This window comes from Octopus sinensis, unplaced genomic scaffold, assembly GCF_006345805.1.
Source record: "Octopus sinensis unplaced genomic scaffold, ASM634580v1 Contig07101, whole genome shotgun sequence".
In the NCBI taxonomy this organism is placed as follows: domain Eukaryota; kingdom Metazoa; phylum Mollusca; class Cephalopoda; order Octopoda; family Octopodidae; genus Octopus; species Octopus sinensis.
This window is the reverse complement of record NW_021829832.1, coordinates 914,282-937,920: the sequence shown is the minus strand read 5'-3', so window position 1 is coordinate 937,920 and position 23,639 is coordinate 914,282. Positions and strand designations below refer to the sequence as shown.

At 38.2% G+C, this 23,639-nt stretch overlaps 2 protein-coding genes and 1 pseudogene across 2 annotated transcripts; 1 reads left to right on the top strand and 2 right to left on the bottom strand.

Moving 5' to 3' along the window:
- The first annotated feature begins 604 nt into the window (after positions 1-604).
- On the top strand, positions 605-3,016 carry LOC115227757. Its single transcript, XM_029798498.1, has one exon. It carries the CDS (start codon positions 605-607, stop codon positions 3,014-3,016), a length of 2,412 nt encoding a protein of 803 aa, XP_029654358.1.
- A 2,847-nt stretch (positions 3,017-5,863) lies between these two features.
- LOC115227756 lies at positions 5,864-9,176 on the bottom strand (annotated as a pseudogene).
- A 13,716-nt stretch (positions 9,177-22,892) lies between these two features.
- LOC115227755 lies at positions 22,893-23,639 on the bottom strand. The gene has a single exon (XM_029798497.1). The coding sequence runs from the start codon at positions 23,637-23,639 to the stop codon at positions 22,893-22,895; it is 747 nt and encodes a 248-aa protein (XP_029654357.1).

The following is a 23,639-nucleotide window of genomic DNA, read 5'->3' as shown; positions in this document are numbered from 1 at the left end:
TACCTCATCATTAAGTGGAGCTAATATAGCTCGTTCACGCAGCCAGTCAAAATTCACGTAGTGTTCAGATAGTTCGGAATAGACGGCATTCAATAATTCTTCTGCTGTTTCTACGAAAATACATAATTCTTCCGGTAGCCTAATTTTCTGGTCGTGCATTTCTGAAGTGATTGCCCCATTTCCAATATCTAGAAGGATTTGTGGGAATATGCTATTAACGCCTTGTAAATGTGCATGTACATTTACATCTAAGCTAACCTTTTTCACGTGTGTCCACAAATATGACGATTTGAGGCAGGCATTCAATTCATCCGCTGGCGTCCCTCTTTGAATAATTGGCAGCGTCTGTCTAAAATCACCTGCCAATACAACTAATGCTCCCCCAAACAAATGGTCGCTACAATTCTTGATATCTCTATATGTTCGGTCAACTGCTTGAATGCGCCTTTATGAGCCATCGTACATTCATCCCAAACAATTAACCTAGAATGCATAATTCTATTACCCGTAGTTGAGTCTAACAGCAGTCCTGACCTTGTTCAGCTGTTGTCTAAGTTCCCTCACCATTTAAGCACATCTTCCCTCGTTTCTCTTTTTTTGTTATATGGTTCATATTCTCTTGTTCTTCATTTTAAACATTATCGAATTTCTCCCCAACTGGAAAGCTCCTGGCTGCGATGGAGTTTACAACTTCTTCATCAAAAAATTGGACTCCCTACATAAATTTCTATTTGATGAGATCAGAAATATCATTACTGGAAGCAGTCAACCTCAGAGTTGGTTTTATACCGGGGTAACTTATCTTATTCCGAAAAAGGATAATTCCACTGAAGCCGGTGATTTCAGACCAATTACCTGTATGCCGTGCCTTTATAAACTCGTCACAAAGTGTGTAAATGAGAAAATTGCTGAGTATGTGGAAGTATACGATCTAATCTCTGAGTGTCAACTTGGCACTAAGAGGCATTGTCAAGGTGCAAAGGAGCAAGCACTTATTAACTGTTGTGTGAACAGGTCACATGAGTACAAATTATTTTCTTCATGGGTAGACGTAAAAAAAGCCTTTGACTCAATCAATCACGAATTCCTTACAGTTATTCTGAAAAACTCAGGGCTTCCTGAATGGATAACAAAGTTTGTAATGTCAATAATTCCAAATTGGAAGGTCTCCCTCAAATTAGGAAAGCAGCATCTAGGAATTGTTAACATAGAACGTGGAATACTCCAAGGAGATTCCCTGTCTCCTCAGTTGTTCATTTTTACTTTGGATCCGTTGAGCAAATTGTTATCGGCTAAATACCCAAATTTATCAGTCAATACCAATCAAGAAAATTCAGTGTTTTTTTCTACGAACCATTTTTTGTTCATTGATGATTTGAAACTGCTCGCCAAAGATGAGGTCACACTCGGGTGTATGATGAAAGACGTGGATTTATTTTTTAAAGCTTCGGGTTTGGAAAAGAATTGTGAGAAGTCGGCAACGAATAGTTGTTTGTTAAGAAATGATGCCAAACTGCTGGATGGACTGGATAGTTACCGTTATTTGGGTGTATTGGAAAATAAGTTTAGTCAGGTTGTTAAAGAAGAAGTTTTGAAAAATTTACGGATTGAGGTTCAACAACGTATCGAAAGATTGTCGAAGACGAAACTAAATTCGGTGAATTTGTTTAAGGCAATTAATGAACATGCCTTATCTTTGTACAATTATTATATCGGCCTTCTGGATTTGGAACCGCCCGTTTTTGATGAAATTGACAAATTTGTCAGGAAGCTGTTAATGGATCTAAATATTCATATGAAACCAGCCTGTAAGGAAAGGCTATATTTGCCGAGGGATAAACTTGGAAGAGGGCTTGCCTCGATTACCTTCAGGTCGGAAAAAATGCTGTTTGACTTTCGTGAAAATCTGGAGAGGCGAAAGTTAATCTCCCCAAGAAAGGCAGCAATTCTGTGGGCCGAGCAGAAAAGAAAATCCCATATGGCCACGATCACAGAATTCCTGCATTGTAAATATGGAACGAACACCCAAGAAGAGATAACCAACTCACTGAATAGATTGCAGATTGATTCCTTACTGTCCAATATCAAGAAGAAAACACTTCACTCGAAGCTATTTGAATCCCTTGATGATAACAATTTTGATATTCAATCGTCTTCAACATGGCTTAAGAAAGGAAATATATCTCCTAAATCTGAAGCTATGTTTTCATTTCTTCAAGACAGGAATATTTTTTTCAGAGACCCTAATTCAAAATGTCCACACTGTAAATCTTCCAATAAGACGGTTGATCACATGGCAACTAGATGCAACAGGATGCTTAATTCGGATTATACGAGAAGACACAATGAAATTGTGAGATGCATCCACATGAACTTGTGCCGTAGATTTGGATTCAAAAAATCCAGAAGACTGAAAAATCACTCTGTCCAGAGTATTATGTGCAACACCTTGGCAGAAATACGAGTTGATACAACAATTCCAACAGAGTTGAAGATTCAATATAACAAACCCGATATTTTCCTCTACGACAAAAGAGAGAACCTAATATGGCTTATTGAAGTGGGTGTGACTTCAATAGATAACCTAAAGAGTGTGGAAGTAAAAAAACTGCACAAATACGACATTTTAGCTAGTGAATTACAACTGATTCACAAGGCTAAGGTGAAGATTGTGCCAATTGTCATTACGTGGGATGGAATCGTTTCAACAATCTACCGCAAGTACATGGAGCTCCTTGGGATTGAAGAACGTGTTCGGTCTTACATCCAGACTGTAACGCTGAAGGCCACTCTGGAGAGCATGTTTGTCGAGTACAAACATGGCTTCAGTGAAATTCTGGACTCTGCAAATTCCGTAAATAGGGACTGGCGGAAATATAATTTCTCTATGAAGATCAGCAAGTCCCTTAAGAGGCCCAGAGACTGCACGCCCCAGGCGGAGATTGAGGATCATGGCGGAGAAGATCAAAGTGGAGTTATGGGGAACTCGGGAAGCAAAAATTTGAGAGTCGTCTAATTATTAAAAATAATTTTAATTAGCATGATTTAGTTGTAGTATATGTTAATAACAACCTAAACAATCATGATTCTCCTGATTTAACCACAAGTTTTGTAAAACAATAAAGGTAATATGACTTAATGAGAAGTCTTGTTATGACTCAATTATTGTGCAAGTTTGGATAATTGGAGTCAGTTCAATGCTAAAATGCTTAATCATGGGCAGAACGATTAACATTCGAAATGACAGTAATTGTTGTCTGAGGTTATTTTAAAGCCTACTTCCGTCTTAACACATCAAATTTCCGATAGTGTTTCATATGTCTGTATTTAATGGTCAGACGTCGATTTAGTGAGTATTGATTATTTGGCGTCTCGCCGTTAAAAGCACAATCGTCGTCAATTATAAACTGTCGATGTGTGATCGATTCAATCTTTCTTTTGATCAAATAAAAATTGATTCCCCGCTAACACCCAACTTCCCCTCCGATCGCTTTGACAAGATTCATGGCTGGAAGTACCGGAAGTATGCGTTATGGGAGAGCCCCTGTGATATAAAAACAGAACGATTGAGGATAATGCACAAAATTGGTTTTTTCGAGAAAGACGACCCCCCTGAGTTGAAAATTAATTCTACTCTTGGATGGAATGCGGTGTTCGAAAATTCTTCCACCTCCAATTTATCAGCGTACACTAAATACGATCCAGCTCACCCAGGATTTCTCCATTTGCATAATTTCCAAGAGCATGAGTCTCCAAATGTGGGCCAAAGTCTATCCACCAAAAATCTGGTGATTGACAAAAATTTTAGAAAAAAATTCAAGTCTACATCCCTGAGTAATAATCCTCGGGTCAGAAGGAAAGGACTAGTTGATGTTACAAATTCCGTTTTTTCCAGTCCAGAAAGTCCCCATTCAAACGGATCTATGTCTGACTTTTCTTTAAAGTCCCCAATTTTTCCAAAGAAGCGTTTTTGGGGGAGTCTAGAATCATATGAGGACTTTCAGGAGGAGAAATCGTATTAGACAACACCAATTGATCTTCAAAATATAGTCTCTTTTTATGTGCACATCATCTAATGCTTGAAAATTTAATATTAATGATTTCTTATCTTTTGTTTATGCTAATCGATTGACTCGTGCTGTGAGGGTTGATATAAGAAATTTGTTCCATCCTGTCATCTTTGTTTGGATTTTGCTAGTTTTCTAATTGTTATTGGTTTTTCATTTCTTCATTTAGTAATAGTCGATTTTAATTTAAGAGCAATTGAGAGGAGCACAATCCCAAGACTGTTTTTTTGTCTGTATAATTAATATAACTATTTATTGAATGCAATTAAAGTAATTTCCAATTTGAGATTAGTCTAGTACATATATTCATTTTAGGGATAAGCATTACAAGAGGTATCCAATCATTGCCTATTTTATTCGGTCATGTTTGGAATTCTAAAAACAGTCTTCATGATAATTGCTTATAAAGATGGCGAATAAAGAATTTGTGTTGATTATCCATGTTGTTCTCATATATACTCTCCTTAACGATTGCATTATTATTATTTATTATTAATAAGCACACCACAAAAAAATTTTAATAAAGTTATCTCGTTTGGGCTACCGTCTCCTGGATACGGTTTGTTGATCGTTTCCAGTTCCTCTTTTCCTCGATAGTTCCCTTAAGAGCTTAAGATTGTCTGCCGATGTCAACCCTGGTACTGTTAGGTTAGCTACATTTGACTTTTTAGTGTTGAATTAAATGCAATAAAAATTTTTTTTACATAATCATAAAGGTGGTTATAGGTACAATGCGGATTTAAATAATTTAATCATCAAAACACTGCGTATCGGGGTCGCTCTTCGGCTGGGGCTCGATGTCTGCGCCCCTCATCCCTGTCGATGCGGAGGTACGGTGGGCGTGAAAGGCCTTCACCCCTCTCCTGCCGCCGGAGCGCAGGCCGCTCGCCTCGCCATGGAGCAATCAACGACGTAATCTCAAGAGCTCTCAACGCTGCTAGCTTCCCCAACGTGCTTGAACCAGCCGGATTGGACAGAGGGGACGGCAAACGCCCGGACGGGATGACCACCTTCCCATTCCGGAATGGCAATTGCCTGATCTGGGACGCCACGTGCGCAGACACGTGGTCCCCATCTGCTCTAATGTCATCTGCTTCTTCTTCCGGCTCGGCCGCGGCCCTGGCGGAAGCCCGCAAAGTAGAAAAGTACAAGATTCTTGCCACTCGCCATTCCTTCGCGCCTGTGGCTTTTGAGACATCAGGCGCTTCCGGTCCGCTGACCTCATGCTTCTTAAAAGACCTCGGAATCCTCATTGCTCGGAAGAAGATGGATGCTCGCGAGTCCTCTTGGTTGAGGCAGAGGATCTCGCTCGCAATCGTGCGCGGGAACGCGCAAGCAATCCGTTCGGCTGGGGATCCTTTACCTTCCCTGATTTCTTGCTTAATTTGTCGAAAGAGAAATAATATTTACTAAGTGATCAATTTTAAATTATTCTTATGTGAAATAGTGGATAAAACGTGTTTCAACCAACAATTCGTTAGTTATCTAACAAGGCTAATTACTCGATGCTGTCGATTAGAGCGCTCACTCTATTCATGATCAGGTCAACCTGCGATTAAAATACTTTAAAATACTCGTAAAACATGCCTTTTGATCGAGTTGAGATGACTCAATGTCTAATTTTATTTCATTGAGACTTGAATAAATCAGCACAATTTCACTTTTCTTGGAGTTCGGTCATCTTCGTAGGCAAGTTTTTTTCCGAGTCAAGTGGGCACGTCCTCAGAAAATCGTCTGCTCTCATGTTTTCCCACAAGGCAAGCTGCTTGGCAAGTTCGTCTCCCGATTCTTGACAATTAGCTGCAGAACCAACCGTCTGATTTTTTTCCTCTCTTTTTGATCAAGTACTCAATGATGAACTGAATGAGTGCGGTCGAGTGCGAGAGGAGAATGAAGGGAGGAGCCAGGTTGGAGCGGTTGTAGTACTCGTAGATAAGTTGATATCTCTGAAAATACCAATGCTTGTCGGTGGATTCCTGTATCTTCGTAAAAGTGTAGCTTAATGTAGTCAATCATTGTTACCTAAACATGGCAATGAGTAGATTGAGCATCAGTGCATTTGTGAATATTAGGTAGAATCCAAGAAGAATGGGAATAACATAAACCCCGCTTGTTGATGGACACCGGTAGATCTGTCCCGTGTTATAAAGACTGCTATTAAAACTGCAGGTCCCTGACACCTCTGTTGCTAGGGAAGAGTTGATCCGGCATTTGGTACCCTGGATCTTTGAAAGGAAGAGTTCCCCGAAAATCTGCCAATAGGCCATTGAGAAGACTGAGAAAGGCAGTTTCAAGGTCAGTTCCGAATTGGGGTAGAGAATTGCGTGTTGAATGATGGCGAACGAAACCATAAAGACCATGAGGATGGCCGCGAAAATAATGAGATCCACCACCTCAAATAATCAGGCCAAAAATTCACCATTTTTCCGATCATGATCACCTTTGGGCCCAAGTGTTTATTTACAGAGAATATGTGCAGGAGCCGAATAAAGAATATAATAAGCGAAATTGAATGAATTGTCTTGGCAATATCGAAGCACGTCGGGTTGTTGAAGGAGCAGTAAGACGAAAACCGAATTGACTGTCCCACCGCGAAGATGATTGCACTCGAAAAGTCTAATATATTCCAAAAGTCCGTGAAATAATCTTTTAGCTTAGTTTTGAGGCCAATATTCTTTCCTGACAAAAACTGCGAATTAGTTAGGGCAGCACCTGGCGGGACTCTTCAACAAAGAGACTCGCCACGAAAATCGAGAGAATCAGGTCGATGATGGAAAACACGTTAGAATACTCCACGAGCAGCACATAACTGTAAAGCAGCAGAAACAAGAAGTAGTTGAACTTCGATGAAAATTTTAGAAATACGCAATTTGACATGAAAATGATCACCGGAGCCGAGTAGAATTTCTTGATTTTCTCGACTGATCGAGTCACTTTATTTAATAGTGGTGGCTTGTCTTTCACCATGTCGATGCTCTTTGTATTCTGGGAAATTAATGAATTTTCACAACTTTTAATGTTTCGGGGTGGTCAAATTTAATGAAAAATGGGATCACGATGGGCAAAAAATTACACAGGATAAGCTAAGACTAAAAATTGCATTATAACTTGAGATATGGATGTGTCTTCCGATATGGTGCCCATCCATATTTTGGTCAGTAACGACTGAGTGCAGGAGTGCGCTACAAAGTCCTTGTTGTTGGTTCGGAATGCGATTGTTAACGGACTGCATTCTCCAAAGTGTGGAAGTTCCCTCAAAATGACTTGATGGGCTCTCTGTTCGTCGCACTTCCAACACTCATTGATGATTCCCAAAGCTAACTCGATATACGTACTGTAGTAGTGTTAGATGAATTTTACTGCTTGTAAGATATGTAAAATGCTGCGAGTTCGTGGTCGTTAGTCAGTTTGCTGAGTTTACATAACAATGAAGACGCGAATAAAGGAGCCATGACACCCGTCTAGTGAGTTAGTACTCGGTCCTGCCTTCCCCTCCAGCCAAAAGTAGTGTGCTAGAAGGACGCGTCCCATCAAAACTGACCAAATGAACAACTCTTGATAGGGATCGTCAACCTCAAACGAAGCGTCGTCTAAATGATTAGAAGACCAAACCCCTTCTTCTCTGATATGTCCGCATTATAAAGTTAGCGTCTAATTGCGAGTATCGGGAATCCGTCAAATATAGAGGCTTAAAAAACTCTCCCAACATATGCTGAATGAGTAGACCAACGTCCTTCAAGGAAACATAGTCTCCGTAGCACTAAAGATTGACCAAAGAAAACCAGTTCTTTTCGACTTTTGCAAAAGAGTTGCAAGCTGGCAACGCGGCGGAATCTAATCAGTAAAGTCTTGACTTTCACCTGATTATATAGTCGGACAAGTCTGTTCGCAGTCAGGAAATGCTTCAAATCAACTCCGTTTTCGCATATGAACTTAACAAACCTGGTTCTCCCAAGGAGAATGGCCGAGTGCAGGACTTCTTCCAACTAAAATGAACACTTTGTGATGTACATCGATTAAGGCAGTCTTGGAAAAAAGAAACTCGTTTCGGACCATTTCGATTCTGTCCCAAACAAGGGCTAACTTTAGTTGAGTAATCGCGTGATCCTTGTTCGCTTTTGGGTCGTTATGTTGGGCAGACCTGTAAATAGCGCCTTCAACAATGCAGTGTCGATCTCGTCGTTTTCTTTAAGACTAATGACTGTTATCAAATCCATGTTTATGAAACAGTTCTTAGCAAATTCGACCATATCGTCGATATTTTTTGATCCAAACTCGACTTGAATCAGATTTTTTATGAATTCGTGCAAATGGACTCCCATGTCGCCTTAAATTAATGAGAAAAGAGACTTGTCATTTTGTAATATATCTTGGCCAGCACGTCAGCAGCCCTTCCCGATCCCTGCATTTAAGCTATTAAAACTACCTCGACAATTACAGCAGGAGTTCTCCTCTTTATAGAAGTTGCCACCGTTTCCAGCGTCCCGATCCCGCCTTCTAATACGAGCAGAATGATTGGAATTCGCAGTCCCCCTGAATTAGATGCTCAAAGTCACCTTCCTTCGACGTTTTCATGTTCGTAAGATGTTGTTCAAATTTTGCCCTGAACTCGATCTCCACTCTGTACTTGTGGCATGTGCCATTGTCGACGAATAAAAAGTGCGTGTGATTGTCGTCCAAAAGTGTCTCGTTCTTGTGAAGGTTTGATACGTCGGTCATTCTATAAGAGGCTGGCCATTTTCCCTGATAATTAAAGAAGGCACTCACCACAGGGGATATCAGTTGGTGTCTGAGTCCGACACATCCCCACGGGGCTATTCCAATGCAGGGTACTTTCTTATTGCTGTTAGACATGAGGTTGTGTTGTTTTATCGCTTCCCCTACGTGCTTCATCACCCCCGCGTTCATTCCTCCGGTTATGATCCATGCTCCTAAAAGATGAAGATAATTTTTACCTGTGCTGGTCGCGGCCTTTGTTAGTCCACTTCTGAAAATGTCTTTCAGTTTCGGGGCCATAGTGAAACTCTTGGCCCCACCTGTCACCGAGATAAGAAGGTTTGGTTTTGGAACATTCCAGACATCTAAAAACAGCTTGATCATCAAATCCATGTCTGTATTTTGTCTTATGCAAATATACTAGATGTTACACGTAGACATGTACATTAGCTAGTCGACTGCCATATCCGGAAAACTCAATTTCCCCGAATGCATCAGTAGGAATTGCTTCCGTGTCCTCTTGAGGGTGCCATGGAAAAGAAGCTGCTCGATTAATAGCAGCTTTGGTATGTTGTGACATAGAGTTGTTGCAGAAACATAGAGTAGGATTTCTGTGAGAATTAGCACATGTATCAACGTGTCGAGTGGAACGAATCGTTTACATCGACTGCGCGTGAAATGGGTAGTAATCCACTTGGTGAGGGCCGAATTCTAAAAGAGGAAAATCAGCTGTACGCTATCTTCCAAGGCAAGTGATATATTTTTGGAGGAGTGTGCAATGCTGGACACACTCAATCCTTCCAAGTTGGTAACAAGACTGGCTTGCCTCGTATCCATGCACTCTGCCAAATTCATTTTACTACGCCTATATATACTAATACTATAGAAACGGCTGATTGATTCTACAGTAAATAACATAGGTTAGTCACAAGAAATGTGTTAAATCATACAATTGTGTTCACCGTCTCGACCAGTGCTTCCATTGCCATAGAGAACTGCAATAATCTAACGAGGTAACCTCACACTGCAAATTTGCCAATTCACTCTGGAATGTATCCACCCCCACAGGATTGTCCTCTAATCGTATTTGTAACGACCAGACGCAGGTTTGCAGTTTTATGAAGGCGTCTTCAATCGTTTTGAAACGGTCTTCCGTGGCCCCTGAGAGTATGAGTAGTTAATGTATCACCAGTTAATTTAACCTTCATTCGAAGTTGTCGACACTCCTCAAACATGCTTGAAACAATGGAATCTAATTAAAATGTATTACTAACCCAAATCGTGCCAATCATTTATTTTCATTTTTCTGTTCGGGACATTTGTCAACACCTTAATCGCTTAATTGAAACGGAAATACTTCGATTTGGGCAATTCTTTCACTCAATTGCTTATTGTAAAAGATTAATCCTTTCTGTACTGATCGGATAAACCTAATCTCCTAAAAATATCAACCTGACATAACTTGAGATATATATGAAATATCAAAATTTGTTTTCTTAATAAATTTCTCAAGTTGTTCAATTAAGAGTTTCTGCTCAGTTATTTGGTAGTTCAAAAGACAGTGGTCATTGCAACAATGAGCGAGAGTGATCATCGCTTTCTCAAATGACCCACTGTCTGACTAATCATTTCCTCATTAATCGACTTTTTGCTATTAAACCTCAAAGCCCTCCTCCTCATAAATAACAGTAGAATTTGTATTTTCTGATGAAAGATAGCTCATACGAATTATAAAATTAAGTTATTTAAAATCTTTTATTGATATAAAAATATTAAATTTCAAGTGACCAATTACATTAAATTATATATTTTAATTTTCCCAGTCTAGGAACGTCCCATTAATATTCGATCCCGATTATTGGAAATTACAAATTATGTCAACAAATCTAAAAATGACTAAAATGTTTTTTTTAAACATAGCATATATGGCTACAGTCGTATATTTCAAAGTCATAAACTAGACATACTCAAAGTTGAGCGTCCTCACGTACAGGAACGACTTGAACCCTCCGAGCTCCGAGTATATAATTCCAAAGACTGTCAGCATCAGTATGCAAGGCCACCTAGCAATATGTGAACCGTAGTCACGGCGATATGATATAAAGACATCAAAATAGGGAAATTGTTGCGGAGTACTACTCGCAATCGGCTTAATTAGACCTTTTTCGAAAAAAAGACAGTTATTTGGTGTATCCTAACCCTTAAGAAACTATTTAAACGGGTACTCGATCTTCGCACTGCGTGTCCCGTTCGACAATCGTTCCTCGTCGGATGTAGAAAACCGAGCAAATTTCCGCGATTCAGAGGACATTGTGTCTGACGCCTCGGTAGTCCTTCTAGTCCATTTTCTCAGAAAATTCAACTCTTTTCGGAAACTGGACAAAATTAAGGACACACAACCGATTTTTGAGTAAAGGGAGGGAGAGATCTAGCACAAGAACGTTCCGCAAATCTGACAACTATCCATTAAGAAGCATTTCGTTCAAAATTCGAGAAGACACATTTCTGGTCTCAATTGACGAAAACGGCAAAAAACCTTCAGTTAACTAAACTTTTCAAACTAATTATGGAGAGCCACTTTTTTGTGTCCTTGATGTCCCAATCGACGACATTCCTTCGAAGAGAAATGGGGGAGTTAGTTTTAACAATGATAACAATCTGGCTACCTCCGAGCTGACCGTCTCACACCTCATTGCCGACACCTTTACCAAGGACGATAAAATTCTGGGACTAGTCTTCACGTTCTTTAGAAATATAAAAAGATAATGAACCTGCTCAAATCGGCGTAACCCCTTAGAAAATTGAACCATAAGACGATAGGGTACAATTGCGAAGACGGGACTCTTAAGATTATACACTAGAATGTTAATAAGGGTCTGAAAAACTGTCCGTGTGATGAAATTTGACAAATTGGAGGGCCCGCTTCATAAGTTGATAAAATTTAGGACAATCTTCAGAATTGCTGGCGTAGAGAATAAGTATAGAATAGAACGTGGCGTCGAGCTCATCCTCCAGCGAATTATAAGAAATGCGTTTCAGCCAATGTTTTAGGAAATTACGAATGTGTTGATTTTGGCAGCGATCTGGAAAAAGGAAGTATGTGGCTAGAACTCGGAGAGCGTGATGTTTGTAGGAAATTAGAACTTGTGGTTAAGTAAATAAGCACAATCCTCGATTTCGAAAAGAGAAGGGTAACCGTAAAAAGATATTTGGTGGCAATGTTCCCCGAACTGTCGAGAGTTACGACACAGATCGACGAGTATTTTAAAGTGGTGCATTTCAGCTGTCAAAAAATCTGGCAGAGAGCCGGGTAATATAGAGCTGAGAATTGAGAGGGTTTAAAGCTTCGATAAAGAATATGAATAACTATTCAGACAGTGCATCAAGGATTTGATCGTCCGATAGTCACTACAGAGATCCATAATTTCAATAAACACTGACTGTTTGGACACCGGAAACATCCGATAAAGATCTGGAGTTGCTTAATCAGACAATAGATAATCCACGTTCCTTCTGGAAATTCATTTGTCCATTGATCCTTTCTGGTCTAGAGAACTAACTTCCTACAAAAATGCAGAGAAGATATTCTGGGCACGCATTCAGTCCCATTTAGAGCAGATTGAGAGTTGGCATTGGAATTAAAACAATTTCGATTATTACTAAGGATGGAGATAAAATCTGAACTTCAGAATCACTAAATTTGAATTTTGACAGTTAACCCGAACATAAAGATCACACTTTATTTGTCGGCCGTGTTATGACATAATTTAAAATTTAAATGATGAGTCGCCTTGAGTCTGACATCGCTGGGGAGATTTTTACTATTTTTTTAAAATATTACAGAAAAAAAACAGACGTCAATAACATACAAGACTACGCAGTTTAGGACGCTCTCCCAGTCTTACGGAGAGGCGTTGAAGAAGCCAAAAGGAATCTCTCGAGTCGCCCCTTTAAAGGACTCTCTTGGTTGGTGAGATAATTTATGATAATATTAAAACAATTATTCACTGATGTGATTAGAATTCACTTTCAATATATCACCAGAACACCTAAACCACATAACATCAAGGGAAAAGTTAACGATATAGCCATCTAAGAACACAAACACCCTTGTAGCGTCAGTTCAAAAGAAATGATAAATTATCAAACTACCAGTAAAAATTAAAAATCATTTTATGCGTCTTAAAATTAATAAAGAAAATCACTTTCTCTAGCAAATATACATCAAATATACATCGACTACATAAAGCAACCAAGAAAATGATCTTTTACATACAAAAGCTTAAACGACATAGCAAACGAGAAAGAAAATTTATATAACGTTTGTGATATTTTACATACGACAAAAAAGTATTGTCTGTCGACAAAAAAGTATTTAATGTTCCGTACTTGAAACGATTTTCTCGACAATCCTTATCCATCCTTACCTATTACATCCTAAACTCCTCATTGGTTTTGAGCCTGCTGTTGATTGATTTGAGATCCGCATCTAGCACCTCTGATAGTGTAATACGCAGGAATCCCCAATATTTTTTCTACTTGCAGCAAAGTATTCCTCCATACCCAGATTTGCAGGTAAAATCTTTTTTTCGATTTATTTTTTTCTTTGAAGCAGTAAAGTTTTTTAACTTTTTCTAAGATCACGAGCAAGCTGTATATAATCGCAACCCTCTTCATCCTTATTTATAAGTGCTCTTCTTGTAGCTTCTGATACTCTTGAATTTTTTCTTGACATAAAATTCGTACAAGAACGGCGAATCAGAAAATATACAATAAATGACAAATCGTCAAAAGTCAAAATTAACATAAAAAATGTCAAAATTGATGAAAGAAGCATCAAAATTGAATATCGCATTGTCAAAATTTAATGTGGTATTGTCAAAATTGATGCCAAAGTGTCAAAAGTAAATATCGCTTTGTCAAATTTTTGTATTTTGTCAGAATTTTTAGATCAATTTTGACACGTATTTAATTAGCAACAGAGGATAAGATGGAATGGCAATTCCCACGCAAGATGACTATTGATATGCGCTTGGAAAGCCATGTCTATCCTCGATGATCGTTTCTCCTTCTGCTTGCCAGGTCCCCCAGTTCAATAAGGAATTTTTTAGTTTTTGGACTGAGGACTCCCAAATTGTCAAAATTGATATCAAAATTATCAAAATCGATCTGGAAATGATATAGATGCTTGCTGAACACAAGTGAAGAACTATAATACTATAGTAACATCAAAAAAATTTTTTAGACTTTTTGCTACTGAGGAAGTCCCGAAGCTCTTCCGTCAGCAGCTAGCATTGATTCAGGAGGTGTACCTTTCGCCAATCTTGCCTCGGGAAATATTCGAGGAGTCGACTCGGAATTCCCGCTGGAAATATGTATTGAATGGACCCTTGTGCAAGGAAATAACCACGAAAGAGACGATCAGAGCAATCAGAGGTTATGAACAATGCATCTGGATTTGACTTTATTCCTATGGAGATGTTCAAGAAGGAACCCGAATGCCTGCTTCGTATTCCGATAAAACTATGCAATGCCAGTTGGGACAATGATCATGTCTCAGCTGACTGGAAACGGACGATCGTCTGAATGGTCCAAAAACCTGAAAAACCGAATACGCATGCAGGAAACTATTGGCCGATTAGCCTTATCTGCACAACCTCGAAGATAATGGAAAAAATCATTTTCAATCGTTTATAGGCTTACAATGAACAAAATAATATACTTGCGGAAGAACAATAAGGATTTAGACCTGGTCGATCAACCGGTTACTGTTTCTTGCTTCTTGAGGAAGAATTGTCTTTTGCCAAACTTCATAAAGCTTGCCTTACGGCAGTTTGCTTGGATGTCTGCAAGGCCTTTAACGAAGTCTGGTACTTTGGGTTGTTAGAAAAAGTGACGGAATCGGATGCTAGACTGAAAACTGTCAGGTTGCTAGAGAGTTTCTTGTGGGAGAGAAAATCGTTCATTTGTCGTGGAAATTTGCTCTCAAAGAGGGGTTCCTCAGGGATCTGTTCTCAGCCCATGCTCTTCAATATATTGCTGACCAACGTCCCGAAACCGCATTTTCCTATCTTGGTTACGAATGGCTCGATGCCCCGGAGCAGGCTAGAACCGTACTTGGAGGAACTAGAAATCTGGTTCAATGGGAAAGGCTTGAATCTTGCGCATGAAAAAGGCATTATTTGTTGGATTTCAATGGTTCGTAAGAAAAAATCGACTTTCGAAGATTACTTGGGAGTAACAGTAGACACTACCGGGTCCTAAAAACTACATGTGGACGCAAACCGTGAACAATGTGCGAAGATCCTAAAAGGACTGAGGCGTTTTCCTTCTAGCACGGAAACGTTTCTTCACGTTTACCGGACCTGGGTTTAGCCCTTACTAATATATAAATTGGAGAAGTATTTAAACGGACGAAAGGAACCGTCTAATCGCCAAACTTGAAAAAACTAGACGATTTGCGATCAAATGGTATTTGGCCTGGAGCTCAGCAGTCCTCTAGAAAACTTACATGTCGGAGCAGTGACACAATAGACGCGATCCTATCCAAAGTCAGAATTTGTTGATGGAGATAAGAAAAATCTCCCAGGGCAAAACTGCAGTTGAGACCTTTGTGGTTCTCGTTTTCAAGCTCTCTAAACGCTAATTTGTCGGATATTTTTTCTTGTTTGGATAATAAAAACATATTCTTTTTCTAGACTTTTTCCATTAAACCGGTGTTTTCTAATCTGTGAACTTTAGGCTTTAAATATGATTAAAACACCAATTGTGGTGAAGTGAGTAATCAATGTCTATCATCTAAAGTACGTCTCTCTGACTATAAAATAAGTAGTAATTGCCGTTCACACAATGTTCTTTCATGCTCTGTTTGCAATAAGCTCAGTTTCTTGTATGCCCAATACTAATAAAAAATAGGTGGATACTGTTGGCTTCTATCAGACGTCGACAATAACGTACTTGTCATGAGTGATATCTCCAAATTTGAGTGCTGTTCTCTTGAAAGAGATTCCGATGTCAACTATCACTTCTCCGAAATTCCACTCGACGGAATGAACTTCTTTAAATATTTGCTACTCCGCCCTGAAGACGCGCAGTTGTGTGAAAGTATTTGCCAGTGTACGAATACAGGGAAATGTGGAAATATTGTTTGCTCGGAAGACCAACAATGCGTTATTAAAAACGGAGAAAGTGTCTGTGAATGTAGAACTTGCAAAACTAAAACAAAATTGAGCCTTTGTTCGGATAGTAATGAGACCTTTATGAATTTATGTGAATTGGTATACATGCAGTGTCTCAGAAAAAAATACATTCGAACTAACTACTTCGGAAAATGCTACGGTTATGCATTATTGAATTATATTCAGAGTCCTGTCAAAATGTGAAATGTCTTCATTATCAAAAGTGTGTCCTGAAAAAATTTCCCGTATGTGTCAGGAAAATAAACGGTAAATATTCACAAACCATTTTACGTTTATATTTTATTATTTTAGAGAATGACTGATAAATCTTGCTATAGTAACACGCTTATCCCATAATGTCTAACGTATTTATTTTTAACATCAATAGAAACAAGCTTACATTAAATATTTGTCTAAAACAACGATATTTTTTTAAGTCTTAATTTCTAATTATCAAACCAAGCAGACCAAAGCCAATCTATCGACCTTGACCCAAGCTTTAAAAATGAAATAGAAATAGCTGTCATATTTATTTAAAACTTCAAATGTGTAACATTTAGCTGATATTTTTTAAAATAAATTGTCACCGTCTAGACCGGCCGGAGCGCCAGATCGGTCATGTCAATTATCTAAATACAAAAAATATTTTTCGAAAAAAACATTTCATTGCAAAAAAATATTGACAATAAAAAAATAAAAACTTATCAATAAAAAAGTTCTGTTTTTTATTATTATTATTTGTTTTTTATTATTATTATTTAAGCCGTAGGCCGGTTTGTTTTTTATTATTATTATTTAAGCCAAAAACAGAATCACCGTCTTAACCATTAACTAACGTGTTCAGGTGATTCCGACACTTCTCAACAGTCTAGCCATCTTTTCACGATGTTCAGACCGTGACCCCACACACTTTCTGTATGTACGGTGAAATGCTTGTGGTCCATCTCCACGATCCCTCCCACTTGCCTCTAGAGTTTTAATGATAAAAATAGAAGATTAAAACATTTTAAAAATTGTACATAGTTTTTTAAATTAATTTTATTGTTGAGATTTGTTTGGCTAACCTTGCTTAATGCGTTTTTAAATAAAATGAAAAGTCAATACAATAATTATCCGTTCACTGTATGTTGGTTTTCAATCAAATCAGTATCTTCAAAATTTCGGCGGAAAAAATATTAAAATCAAAAAAGTAATGAACAAAAAAAGAAAATAACCTCAGAAAGGTAATTTTTATTAAAAATTTTGAACGTTACCGATCTGGCGCCCCGACCGGTATGGACGGTGACATAAATTAATATTTCTTTTTGTAAGTTAATAATTTTTGATTTATAAAAGTAAAAAGATAGCTAAGCTAATTAATGGCCTCACAAGACACCCGGCCAGCCTCGCGAATGGCGAAGCCGTTCAGTCTAATTTAATCAATAAAAAAGAACAGTCTGATAAAAAGATACGGCAATAAATAGACCATATCAAAATGCGGTAAAAATCATGTAAAATATTACTCACGTTAGATAAATTTTGTTTTTTGTGTGCCATTCGTATACGCGTTTGCATGTGAAAGATGAAGGTGAATACAATTTGCTAAAATCCATACTTGAAAATGAGAATGTCGATCTTCACAAGCATAAGAAGTATCGACTGAAAAAAAAGGCAGAGAATTTCACAATAATTGAGGGGAAATTGTATCTGAAGGATGTAAACGGGCTACACAAGCTCGTCATTGTGTCCACGAACATTGAAGAAATGAAAAATATTGCTCGAGGGATTCATGAGGCCAATCATTGCGGACACAATGCATTGGAAGCTCTTTGTAGGAGAAGATTTTATACAATAAAAAGAGAGATCATTCGGGAAGTTGTTAGAGATTGCAATATTTGTCAATTCTCAGTACCACTAAAACAATACGATGATTCAACTCATATTGTTGCCGATGCGCCTAATGAGAGATTTTAAGTCGATCTGATTGATCTTAAAAGGTCTTTATTTTTTATTGTTATTTTATAGATTTAAAGTTCAAAATAATCATTTTTCTTGGTTGCTTACTGTAGTCGACGTTTATTCGAAATATTCTTTTTCGAAAAAACTCTTAAATAAAAGTGGTTTTGAAGTGGCCGAAAAATTAGAAGAAATTTCTAAATATTTGCAATCGGACAACGGAACAGAGTTCAAGAACATTCACATGACAAATTTATGACAGACTATAACAGAGGTTTCCAAATGGGGAGGCGCGCCTCCCTAGGGAGGCGTTGACTCGTGTCAAGGGAGGCGCGAAAAGTATTTCAGAAACATTTTTTAGAAAATTATATCTATGTAAAAAAGTGACTATATTCCGATAATAAGAGTTATTAATTTAAAAATTATATTTTTTCAAAAATTTATTTAATTTATTAGACAATTAAATAATTTTAACACATGAATAAATTCTTGAGTGGTTGCAAAAGAAAATTCACGAATAATAAGATTTTGACGATGGTTCAAAAAATCAAAATGATTGGAATAATCAATACCACTCCAAAGACAAGAAAATACTTTCCATCTTACTTATTGTTAGGATTCACACGTATCTTTGTTGATTCTATGGAAAAACCCTCTGTTTGCTTTGCCTCAAAACACTTGCAGCAGATAGTATGAGGCCATGCAAATTAAGAAGACATTTTGAAACGATGCATTCTGAACATGTCCATAAGTCTGAAGAATTTTAAAAGAAAATTAGAAGAGTTTGATAACCAAACGAAATCGTTTAAAAAAACTTGATTAGAAGGGTGTTTGAATCAAAGATCAAGTTGCAGATTTTCTTGATGAAAATGATATTGAAGATGCAAAGTTGTTCAGGGATGATGACTTTATTGTCAAATTTGCCTTTTAGTTGACATTTTTGGGAAATTGAGTATATTGAATAAATCAATGCAGGGACCACAACTACATTTATTCTCTCAAAAGGACAAAATAAAAGCATTTATGAAAAAAATGGTATTATGGAAATCAAATATACAAAAAAATATCTATGACATGTTTCCACTTTTAAACACCTTTTGCGCCATAGTGAACATTGAAGCAAACAAAGACATTTGCTGAACATTTGGATTGTTTGTTGAAGCATTTTGCTCACTATTTTAAAGATCTCGACTGTAAAATGTTCGAATGGATACAGAATCCATTTATTGATGAAGAAGATAATCAATTTGCATTGACAACTTTTGAAAAGAAAAAATTGATAGAATTGTCATGCGATACATTATTGAAACAAAAATTTGAGAGAGAACCGCTAATTTTTGTTGGTTGAATGTAAGAACGGAATATGAAATTTTGTCGAATAAAGCAATGAAAGTTTTGTTGCCATTTACTTCATATTTATGCGAAACTGGATTTTGCACTAGCTGCAATTAAATCTAAATATCGAACTCGTTTAGTAGTGACTAATGAGCTAAGAGTAGCACTCTCTGCGATGACACCAGATTTGAAAAACTTTGCGCCAAGATGGAAAAAAAATTATCTCATTAACTTTGTTTTAAAAAATTGTTTTTGATATATAAATAATAATTGTATTATATTATGGAATATAAAGGGAGGCGCAAGATTGTACTTTTTCTCTAAGGGAGGCGCGTTAAAAAAAAGCTTGGAAACCTCTGGACTATAATGTGACTCAAATACATGGAAGGCCAAACAATCCGCAAAGTCAAGGGATTGTGGAGAGATTCAACCAGACGATCACACGAAGTTTATCGAAAATGATGAGTTTGGAAAGTAAAGAGGAGTGGGTAAAATACGTTTCAAAGGCTGTTTTTTTATACAATCAAACTCCTCACTCCTCCACAGGTAAATTGTCTCATATTTTTTGTAGGTGTTAGTCCGTTCGAAAGATATCGTGGGATTCCGGGATTCAATACTGTTAAAGAAAATAGTACTGATCCCGGCTCCGATGTCATGGACTCTGGAGAGTAGGCCCAGGCGCCACACGCTATCGAAGGCTTTGGCCAGATCTAGACACACCACAGTTAGCTATGCTTTATTTCTGTCAGCACGGGATAATTGGTTCTCTAACTCCCTGAGGCAGTCCCCTGTGGATCTTCCTCCACGAAATCCCCATTGTTCGGGTAAAAGCAAATTTTGTGATTCTATATGACCAGAGAGTCTGTTAAAGACAATCTTTTCCATTGTCTTAGAGAAAGCACAAATGAGGCTAATTGGCCGGTAGTTCTGTGCCAGCAGTGTCGATTTACCAGATTTTGGAATCATTCGAACAATCGTATGCTTCCACGCCGATGGAAGGTGTCCGAACGTCCAGCTGGCGTGAAACAACATAGTCAATGCTCGTATCAAGATTTCAGGGGCCTTCTTTAACAACTTCAGAGGGATGTAGTCGAAGCCAGGCGCCTTGTTCTTCAACCCAGCAATTGCCCTTTCAACCTCTTCCTGTGTTATCGCCCCACATAATGGTCCCTCCGATAATTGCGAAGAGCCAAGCTTCTTCACAATTCGGTCATAAGTCCCTCGTGGAACGGTAGATTCGACCTCTTGAACCTGACTAAGTTGGTTCCTGAGTACTTCCGGAATACAATCAGAGGAGATATATTTCCCGTCTGGTTCTTTTAGTGAAATTTCAAATCCTTTGGCATCATTTCTGGTAAGGCGTTGATATGCTTTCCAGAAATTAGGGTTTCGCTTATCCAGTTTTCTGCATTCAGACCTCCATTTACTTTCGACCTCAGTCTTGGCCATTTTTGCAATAGTAGATTTTATCTTGTCGATCTCCAATTTCAGGCGGCATTTGATTGACTCAACCCGACATCTTCTCCAGGGATTTTCCAGGGTACCTTTCGTTCTGATCAGAGTGACAAGTTTCGAATTCATCCGCTTTTGCGTTCTTTTGGGTTTCCATACATTTTTTGATGCATAAACATCCAGGAATTTTATGATTGACGATCTAAGGTGATCATCGAGATTGTCAATATCATCTCTGCTTCTCAGAGGCCGGGACACGACATTTCGAAGAGAATCCCGCAAATATGATTCGAATAAACTCCAGTTCATATTCACGAGGTTGTAACTAATGAAGAAGTCCTCCGTAACATTCATAGTCATCTTTATCAACATCGTTTGCGGCACGTGGTCAGAGCCAATGTCCGCTTCCAACCTCGGTATGTAACATAAAGGACTAATTGATGCCGAGCATAGAAAGAGACACAAGCGATCAGCCCTGCCTCTGTCTGCATAATGATTACCCCCATATACTCACATCTAGGAACCTCCCAAAATTGTATAATCTATTACGCAATATATTACGCGATCTCGAAAATGAAGATATTCAACTTAATGCAACTTAATGAGGGGTCTTGGCCAGCTTCTTCAGTGTATTCAACGATAATTTCGAGATAAAGCGCCTATTGAAGCACTGAAGCAGGCTAGGCCACCCATTCCTGGAAGCTTTTCCCAACACTTGTGAAAGACGGATTTAACCCAGTCCTCCCGGGTCGTGCACTCAATCCCTTCTGCAATGGACAGAACGGTGTTCTGTATATCGGACGTCTGCCTCTCTAATGCGGTTGTCCATCCTGGTATATTATTAATAATATTTTTGTTATTCTGATTTTTAGGTAAAGCACACATGCTAATTAGCACGTTGCTCTTCATACTTATAAATGAAATACTCTATATTTTGTCAAATGTGACACTCTCGATTTATGTTGGCAAGTTCAGTCTAACAAGAATCCCATCTAATTAGTAAAACTAGCAATTATTCAGTAAAGGGAATATTACCAGCCTTAGACAATCCCACTGTCCTATCAGAAGGAAAAGTGAAATATTAAATAACAGAACAATTAAAATCTAGAATTATGTCAGCCGCAGTCCCGGGCTCCGCAGCTAACCTGGCGGAAACATTAAAAGTCAAGAAATACAGTGCATTATTGCACCGGCATATCTTTGACCCGATCGCAGTGGAGACGTCGGGAGTCCTCGGTCCCAGAACTAAAAAATTCCTTATTAAACTGTGGGATTTGGCAACTAGAAGGAGAAACGATTATCGAGAACGGACATGGTTTTCCCAACGCATATCAATAGCCATCTTGCGTGGGAATTGCCATTCCATCTTATCCTCTGCTGCTAATTAAACTTTTTGATAAAAAAAAGGCATAGTACAAAAAATCAAAATCTGAATTACCACATGTTTGAATAAGTCAATAAACATCTAAGTGAATCTCGATAATTGACAATTGGAACAAATTTTCTTTTTGGGTTTGTTGGGTTGTGAATTTTCATGATGTGCTTTGGGAGAAGGGGGATCTCTAATTTCGAATATATATTTGTATTGAATAATTTTCGTCTCGATCCACGACAAGTACCGTGGAATGTTTTTCAAGTTTATTTTTGACATTATTTGACGGAATTGATCTTGATGAAACTCCAAATCAGTATCCAGCGGTGATTTGTCGTCTTGTTCCATGACTTAAGCAAAACTAGTCACCGTACCACTAAACAGTTTAGTCTGTATTTGATTTATCATCACAATCAGTATTGAACATAATATTGTAATTAAGGTAAACTAATAATTAGACGACTCTCAAATTTTTGCTTCCCGAGTTCCCCATAACTCCACTTTGATCTTCTCCGCCATGATCCTCAATCTCCTGGTGCGTGCAGTCTCTGGGCCTCTTAAGGGACTTGCTGATCTTCATAGAGAAATTATATTTCCGCCAGTCCCTATTTACGGAATTTGCAGAGTCCAGAATGTCACTGAAGCCATGTTTGTACTCGACAAACATGCTCTCCAGAGTGGCCTTCAGCGTTACAGTCTGGATGTAAGACCGAACACGTTCTTCAATCCCAAGGAGCTCCATGTACTTGCGGTAGATTGTTGAAACGATTCCATCCCACGTAATGACAATTGGCACAATCTTCACCTTAGCCTTGTGAATCAATTGTAATTCACTAGCTAAAATGTCGTATTTGTGCAGTTTTCTACTTCCACACTCTTTAGGTTATCTATTGAAGTCAGACCCACTTCAATAAGCCATATTAGGTTCTCTCTTTTGTCGTAGAGGAAAATGTCGGGTTTGTTACATTGAATTTTCAACTCTGTTGGAATTGTTATATCAACTCGTATTTCTGCCAAGGTGTTGCACATAATACTCTGGACAGAGTGATTTTTCAGTCTTCTGGATTTTTTGAATCCAAATCTACGGCACAAGTGCATGTGGATGCATCTCACAATTTCAGTGTGTCTTCTCGTATAATCCGAATTAAGCATCCTGTTGCATCTAGTTGCCATGTGATCAACCGTCTTATTGGAAGATTTACAGTGTGGACATTTTGAATTAGGGTCTCTGAAAAAAATATTCCTGTCTTGAAGAAATGAAAACATAGCTTCAGATTTAGGAGATATATTTCCTTTCTTAAGCCATGTTGAAGACGATTGAATATCAAAATTGTTATCATCAAGGGATTCAAATAGCTTCGAGTGAAGTGTTTTCTTCTTGATATTGGACAGTAAGGAATCAATCTGCAATCTATTCAGTGATTTGGTTATCTCTTCTTGGGTGTTCGTTCCATATTTACAATGCAGGAATTCTGTGATCGTGGCCATATGGGACTTTCTTTTCTGCTCGGCCCACAGAATTGCCGCCTTTCTTGGGGAGATTAACTTTCGCCTCTCCAGATTTTCACGAAAGTCAAACAGCAT